Raw genomic sequence first — 7,500 nt, forward strand, 5'->3', positions numbered from 1 at the left:
GTGGCTAACAGAAGCGTGGCTCTCCTGCTCTTCCAGAGGGACGTCTCGCAGAAGGTTTGGCACCATGATGGTTTCGTCCATGTTGTTGGCTGCGGCGATGAACCGGTTCATGACATTGAGCAGCGAGTGCTTGTTGCAGTGGCTGTCGTTGCTGAGCTGCATCATGGCAAAGCTGCAATTGAAGCAAAAACAATCAGTTTGGATTAGTTTCACAACAGAGTCAGCAACTAAATCAAAAGGAAGTTGTGGCATCACTTGGTTCCTGGACATGGCTCACATTCATGAGCTAAAACCTTGCAATACAGCCATCTGATGGCACATTAAGATTGAGGTAAAGCTGGTTTTATACATTTTACACATTCGCGTCGGAAAAATACTCTGTGCGAAAAGTAAAATCATTAACAGCCACTGACTATAAAAAGTACAACACTGTTCAGTCAAATAAATAGTGCTAATGTTGTTTTGAAGTCATACTTGCATGTGATTTTAGAGGGAATATTTAAAGTACTTTTGTAAAAACATGGGGATCTGGTTTCGTTTTTGCAGTCAAGAACAGCTCAAACCAACAAAATTGGTATTAAAATGTAGGTTCAAAAGAGAATTTGTCGCGCCACAAGTGGTGGTTACAAGACACTCATTCAAACCATCTCCATAAGACTGGTTCGAGGACTTCATCCGAGAATCATTCAAATTCAAAGCGACCAAGGTCTATGAATCGGTTCAATTGAATCGCTGTGTAAAGAGCCGAATGAAACAACGATTCATTTACAAGCTATGGTTACAAGTCTGCGTCAGGCGCAAGGGTAAGATGAATCAATATTCAATTAATCAAAAAGGCGTTAAAACCTTGAAAATCAATGTTCATGGAATCGAGTGTGCAATTATTTTAACTCCCAAGAAAAAGTTGTGGTATGACTTGCTCGACAACCTAGTACGGCACACTAACGTTACACGTTCAAAACGATTCACCACTTTTAAACGGTTTAGGGATAACTATGCAGTTCACAAGCAGCCATGTTAACTTGTGCTAATTGGAGCTTAAAAAGGGATTACATTTCAGTTGAAAAGCGACTGCATTGTCATTTACGTTAGCAGACTAACGGTAACGTACAAGTTTAAAATCTACTTCACTGCGTAACGTTTGATTTCACCGATTCAATTAGTTCAGACGCTCAGTTTCATAGAGCCAGATTTGAAATGGTTCATGTGAACCACTGTGAAGAGCCAACGAAGAAATAAACGACTCGTTCACAAATCGTCAAAGATGACACTTCACATCCTCGTGTCGAAAAATCAGTGTTTTTACAAACACCAGAAAACAAATCATATAAAACGACGTCTAAATATGCACAACAGAAGCCCGATAGTTAACCAATGTAACATCGAAAAGTGTGCAGGAAAAGACCTTGCAATGCACAAGAGACAGGCGTTACGTAACCTTGAGATGCCAAGGAAAAAAAAAATCAGTTAACCTATAAATGCTTAGACTAAAAGGACTAACCTGGATTAAAGTGTCCAATGGCCCAAAATCAAACTACAAAGGCTTGAACAAGTTGCCAAAGCTTCTGTAGACTCAGCAGAGAAGAAAGATCCCTTCTTCTGTTCGTTCAGGCGGAGACCGACAAAATTTATACGGTTTACGTCATAGGGCGGGTCATCATGTCCAATGATATTCAGCGCTCCACGTGATTGACAGGCCATTAAACCAATAGAAAACAAGCATGTTGTCCGCGTTCATGCCTGCCGGTATCTTTTCTATTATACAATGTCTTCAGAAGGCGGCGAGTAAACGATGCAATCTTCCCCAACTTTTACTTTGTGTCTTAAAATAGTCTCTTACTCCTAAAAATGCACGCTTACTCGTGATGGCTAAAGAAAATAGAGGAATAACCTTAAAATATTCCCAACTAATCATTCCTAGTATGGTAATTCGTGCTTCGTTTGTCAATGAAACGACTAGATTATTAATAGGTCAAATTCATATAAAAATTCTGTTCAATTACAGCAGACGGTCATTTCTTTATATAGGCCAGTTGTTAGCCAGGCTTTCGGATTGCCGATTTATAAATAAATCAACATCGCCATCTGGTGGTTCCACATCTGAATCATATGCTCATATAAAACAGTTTATTATTCCTATGCATTTTACAGTTGCACACAAACAAAGAACAGGATGCTGACAAAGCTGTCTTCACAAAAACATAAACATGTACATGCCCAAACAGTTCATCCATATGCTGACAAAAGGTCTCACAATAAAAATGAATGAGAATGAATATGCTGGAGTGACAAAAGCGTAAAAGAATAATAGTCTCAAACATAATCTGGATTACACACACACATTGCCTGATTTTCCTCACAAACGCAAGGATGTCTTTAAATACTTTTCAACCTCAGCATGTATAATGGCGATAGCTTTGTTTGTACATGTTAATCACTGTAACCTGATCAGCCTGGGCAACAACTTATTTCACATTTCACAGACAAAGACACACTACAGATTTTGTGTTGAGCATGTCTAAAGCCTTATAATTAACACTATCACTGCTACATTAATAAACACCACACAGAAACTGCAAATCATAATCACAGAAGCAGGAATGGAGGGGATGTATTAAAACTAGCTCTTGAAAATGAACCGGTGATGATGCAAACAGATATGTCACAAGCTGAGTGGATAAAATGAACAGCAAGTCACTCTGAAAAACTATTTGGCAAATTGTGAACTTTAAGGTGGCTTGACGCAAGAAAACAAACATTCAGAGCGTAGATTCAAAGTTTTGGCATGTGTTAATCCCCGTTAAACAGAAGTCTAGGTATACAGTGTGATGTTTACTGCATAACTGAGTGTTTAACATTGGCTAAAGCTTATGCACTTACTACAAACTTCTGTGCATCTAATTGTTGTTTCATTTACACTCCAGAAAAAACAAAAGCAAAATGATTTTATCCCTTCAGAATAAATCAATTCCCTTCAATGTATTTACCATGAAGAAATACTCTTTAAAAAGCAGTCAGAAATTCTCTAAAATGAAATGTTCAGCTAAGGCACACACACACAAAAGACGACAACAACAACACTGAAACTAAATGGTTTCCCTTTGTGTCAGGTTCAGCCCTCTGTGATCTTCAGATGACACTCTGTAATTGAAGAGAAGTGACAGTAAGAGCCCATAGCAATGCATTTTACACTTAAATAATACAAAAAAGAAGGGAAAAGGAAAGAAAATATACCCGTGGTGGAGAATCACTACACCATTTCATATTGGTTGTTGGTGATATAGCGAGACAGGCAGCACGCCAAGAATATCCCAATGACCTGAGGAGGGGTTGAATGATTAATAACATGCAATCAATATACAGGCTAATAGTGTGCAAACTTTTAACCACATGCTCTTTGTTCAACTTCTTTAGTGAACAAACAAACTATGATTTTATAAATGGATCAAACAAAGCACAATAAAAAAATATGAATGACCATATAACTAGGGCCAGAAAGAATCTGTAAACTTTTTTACTATTTCTGAGAAGAATTTTGTAAATAATCTGCATATTTATGCAGTATTATTTTGGTAGCATCCCTAACCCTAACTAAAAACTTAAATTTATGAAATAAAAATAAAAGCTTTTTAACTTTTATTTAATGTTTACAATGCAAATCCATCTAGATCCACTTATTTTCACGCCAATTGAGTAGTTTTTCATTTGATTTTGCAGGGTAAAAAAGGACATAGGCTTGTAGAGAAAATTTGGGCGGTTTTGAAACGGCGTGCCCTGCAGCCCCAAACTCCCCACCCCCCCTTGTCCTCCACTTCAGAACCACTTAAGATAGCCTCCTGATTTACGGGCAGTTGTTTTTGGATTTCAGCGGGTTTTGAATAGTTCAGTTTAATAATATGACTGAAATTAATTTAAAAACTGAATTAATATAAATTTACATTTAAACAAGCTAATATATAGACTCAATAATGGGATAAAAATGTGCGAATTTCTGTGCACGCAGATTCCGTGTGGGCCTACCTTATTTTTTTTTAATTAAATTTTATTAAAGTCATATAAAAGAGTCATGTTTTTTTTCTATTTTTCTCATTATTATTTCTAATAGAGCTGTTGACATGGAATTGAACCAAATCTTTGGTAAAAACCCAGACAATACAAACAAAAATATAACAAAACCAAATAAGTCTGGAAAAATTGTTTTGTGTAATGCTTTGAAATGACAAAAGGAGAAAGTACTGAACTACTGAAATGTATTTAATACTTTATATAAAAGGCGTTTTTGGTGATGGCAGCTTAAAGACACCTCTCATATAGAGAATGAAGTCACATGCATTGCTCAGGTGTGTTTTTCACAGACTAGATGGTTCTGTGAGTCTTGTCTATTAAATCTGAGCTTTACTTTGTATTGGATTCGGGTCAGGTGATTGGCTGGGCCATTCTACAGCTTTATTTTGTTTCTCTGAAAACATTTGGGAGTTTCCTTGGCTGTGTTTTGAGTCATTGTCTTGCTGAAATGTCCACCCTGGTTTCATCTTCATCATCCTGCTAATGTAGATGTTGGACAGAAGTAGCTCATTTTAATTTACATTGGTGAAGGGCAGAGGGTTGCTGAAGAATTCCTGTCTGGGTTTTCACTGCCTTTCCACACCTCCCTTTCTTCAGGTGTACAATACTTTTTTCCTGCATCATTTCATTTTATTACAAATTTGTAAAGTGTCCTTGAGCTCTGGAAAAGCACTATATAAATAAAAAGTATTAATATTATTATTATTACACATCTTCATTTGTAAACTAATTAGTGTTGTTCTATTGGCTTATATGGATTTATTTGATTGTTACCAACATCTGGTGAACATTTTAAGTTAATGGCACTATTGGACTTATGTTTTCTGAGAAAAATGGTGGTGTGTTTAATCCTTATTTCCCCCATTGTACATATAACAATTATATGAAGCTATTAACCTTAAGGCTGAGAACATTTTTGTTGAATTACACCGCATTTCTTAACAATGCATGAAAAATACCTGGAAGAATGCAATTCCAAAAGAAATTCCAGCAATAATTCCAAGATTGGCCTCCATGGTTGTGGACATCAGAGAGAAACAGCCCTATAAGAGGAGAAATTTGTTTTCCACAATTGTAAATGAGCCTTATGGCTCTGTTGATTTGTGAGTGTTCAGAAACTGCAGTTCTTACCTGATGATAAACCACAGAATCAGCTTTTTTGAGATCCTTGAGTTCTGCAGAAGTGCAGTTTACACTAGCAGTCACGTTACAGCAGCTTTTGGGGATGCCCTCTTTTTCAAAGTATGTTGTATTCGCCCAGCTTGTGTAGTTCTCCTCTCCACAACATTGCAGCTAGAAAGTATTAGATAAATATTTATTTAGAATTTATTTATGGTTTATTGCTATATCGGCAGCATTGCCTATATTCATGGCAACTCTTGTAGTAAATATATGCAACACTTGTATTCAATATAGAACTTACAATCAGGAATGTTTCTTAGTCATTCTTTGTACAAAAAAAAAAAAATACATAAAAATAACAACACTGATAAAAAGTCATACAAGTTGTTTCAATTTGATCAATGAGAAATATTCTAAAATTACTTTTTTAAACATTGTCTTTTTCCTGAATAAAAATGTTCTTTAATATCATTTAAAATGATACACTGTATTAAAATACGTTGTATTGTCAAAATAAGCTTACACAAGTCACAAATGGGGTTTTCTTCCTCTTTCAATATAAATGCGTGTGTAAGTCTTGTACAAAATAAATAAAGTACAATCCGCAAAATAACATTTTAAGCATATGAGTGAAAAGATTGGTGTAAAACAAAATCATGCTTACTGTTCTCTGGATCCGGTCCAGATCTTCGTCATCTTTACCCATGTAGTTTGATTCAGCTTTTTGGTAGGCACCCTTAAGCACTGCTTTAATCTGAATAAACAGAACAAACTTTATTTGGCTGGAGACAGCGGATGACGAGTGAAAAACAATATGTAGAAGTTTAAATGAATTGAATTACCTCATGTCTGAAAATGAATCCGGATATACCTGCCACCAGTTCAGCTAAGAACACAAGCACCAGGAACATGGCATACTGCCGTAGAAAAGAAAAAGGAAAAATGCTTAAAGACAATCAACACAAAATGTTCGGAATATAAAAAATTAAGTAAGGCCTGAAAATTGTAAAATATTCATTATATTTATTGAAAAATGTCCATTGGCAAAATTCTGAGGTCAAAATAAATATTACATTAGCTATTTAACTTTCTATTCATTTTATATAAGGCTTTAATTTTTTTTACAGTTCTGTTTACAAAGTTAAACAGACAAAATATATGAAATTAATAAAATATGTAGTCCATTATAAACTACAAAATGAAGTCTATATATATATTTATAAATAACTCATATAAATTAAATGTATAACTAAATAACATATAAAATAAAATATAATTATAAAATATCAATTAAAATTACAATCAAACAAGAAAATGGTTTAAACTTTGAAAGCAAAATATTACCAAAATAATTAAAGCTATTAATGAGTCATTTATGAAGACAGTCACCTGCACTTGTTTTGTTTCTAAAAATGAATCAGCTGTTTTGAAGAAATCCTATAAATAAATAATTAAATGAATCACCCATTAAGCATCTCACAAGGATTTTTTTTTATTAATCAATGACTAAATCAATCAAGGCACCAGCACAAATGCACACACAGGAAAAAATTAAAAATAAAAGAATAAATATTGTTATAAAATATTGCACACTTGTCAAAAAACTTTTAAAGCATGGCACACTTTTAAAATGATCAATTTGAAGGCACATTACATGCATTTTTTACATAAGAGTCACATACGAGAATTTGTGCTTATTCAAATATTTAAAAAATGTGCTGTAACTAATTTAACCTGTTTCATTTCATCACTCTTAGTGTTGTGAGGTGTCTAGAACTGACCAGTTTCAGCATCCATGGACTTCCACGGCAGGTGGCGAAGCAGCCGAACAGCCCGAAGATGATGATGACAGCTCCAGTCCCGATGAGGACATATGGAGCATTGGTGCCATGTTCTGAATTCACGAGGAGGTCAAACTCCAAATTAACCTTTCCCCAGACTCCCACAGCCAACAGGATCACCCCTGTGAACTACACACACAGGTAAGAACTCTTAGACATATTCCATGTGCTTATGGATTTGCCTGGGGGATTACAGCACTTTGTGTCGCCCATCCTGAATCTTGATAACAGCCTTGTAAATACACTTCAGCTTCGACACTCGGATGGTTTAGAGCACTGAAAAAAAAAAAAAATCTGGGAATGCTCAAGTTATCTCCAGTGAGCAAACATAAGCCTTGACCTATTTAGAAACTGGTCAAAATAAATACAAGCCGAGTGTCTTTTTATCTGTGTAGTGCTTTTCACAGCACATTCAATGCAGCTTTAGAACAAAAAGCACAATGCAAGTGTTAATATCTTCAAAATTATAAGA

The 7,500-nt window shown here is 35.2% G+C and overlaps 2 protein-coding genes and 1 long non-coding RNA gene across 3 annotated transcripts in view; 1 reads left to right on the plus strand and 2 right to left on the minus strand.

Moving 5' to 3' along the window:
- mid1ip1l (MID1 interacting protein 1, like) overlaps positions 1 to 1,603 on the minus strand; it is a 2,564-nt gene extending 961 nt beyond the window's left edge. Inside the window, 2 exon segments of the mRNA NM_213439.1 lie at positions 1 to 172; positions 1,502 to 1,603. The exon segment at positions 1 to 172 is cut by the window's left edge and continues 961 nt beyond it. Of these exon segments, the coding sequence (NP_998604.1) occupies positions 1 to 165 (165 nt within the window). The 5' untranslated portion in view covers positions 166 to 172; positions 1,502 to 1,603.
- The window catches only part of LOC137487537 (uncharacterized), a 33,006-nt gene extending 25,837 nt beyond the window's left edge, over positions 1 to 7,169 (plus strand). The window contains exon 6 of the long non-coding RNA XR_012389956.1: positions 6,945 to 7,169. This is a non-coding gene — a long non-coding RNA (uncharacterized lncRNA). The remainder of the gene's footprint in view (positions 1 to 6,944) is intronic.
- Positions 2,087 to 7,500, minus strand: part of tspan6 (tetraspanin 6) — a 9,125-nt gene continuing 3,711 nt past the window's right edge. The window contains 7 exon segments of the mRNA NM_214774.2: positions 2,087 to 3,141; positions 3,235 to 3,319; positions 5,025 to 5,108; positions 5,197 to 5,358; positions 5,852 to 5,941; positions 6,030 to 6,104; positions 6,969 to 7,157. Of these exon segments, the coding sequence (NP_999939.1) occupies positions 3,251 to 3,319; positions 5,025 to 5,108; positions 5,197 to 5,358; positions 5,852 to 5,941; positions 6,030 to 6,104; positions 6,969 to 7,157 (669 nt within the window). The 3' untranslated portion in view covers positions 2,087 to 3,141; positions 3,235 to 3,250.

Source organism: Danio rerio, chromosome 14, assembly GCF_049306965.1.
Source record: "Danio rerio strain Tuebingen ecotype United States chromosome 14, GRCz12tu, whole genome shotgun sequence".
NCBI classification, from domain to species: domain Eukaryota; kingdom Metazoa; phylum Chordata; class Actinopteri; order Cypriniformes; family Danionidae; genus Danio; species Danio rerio.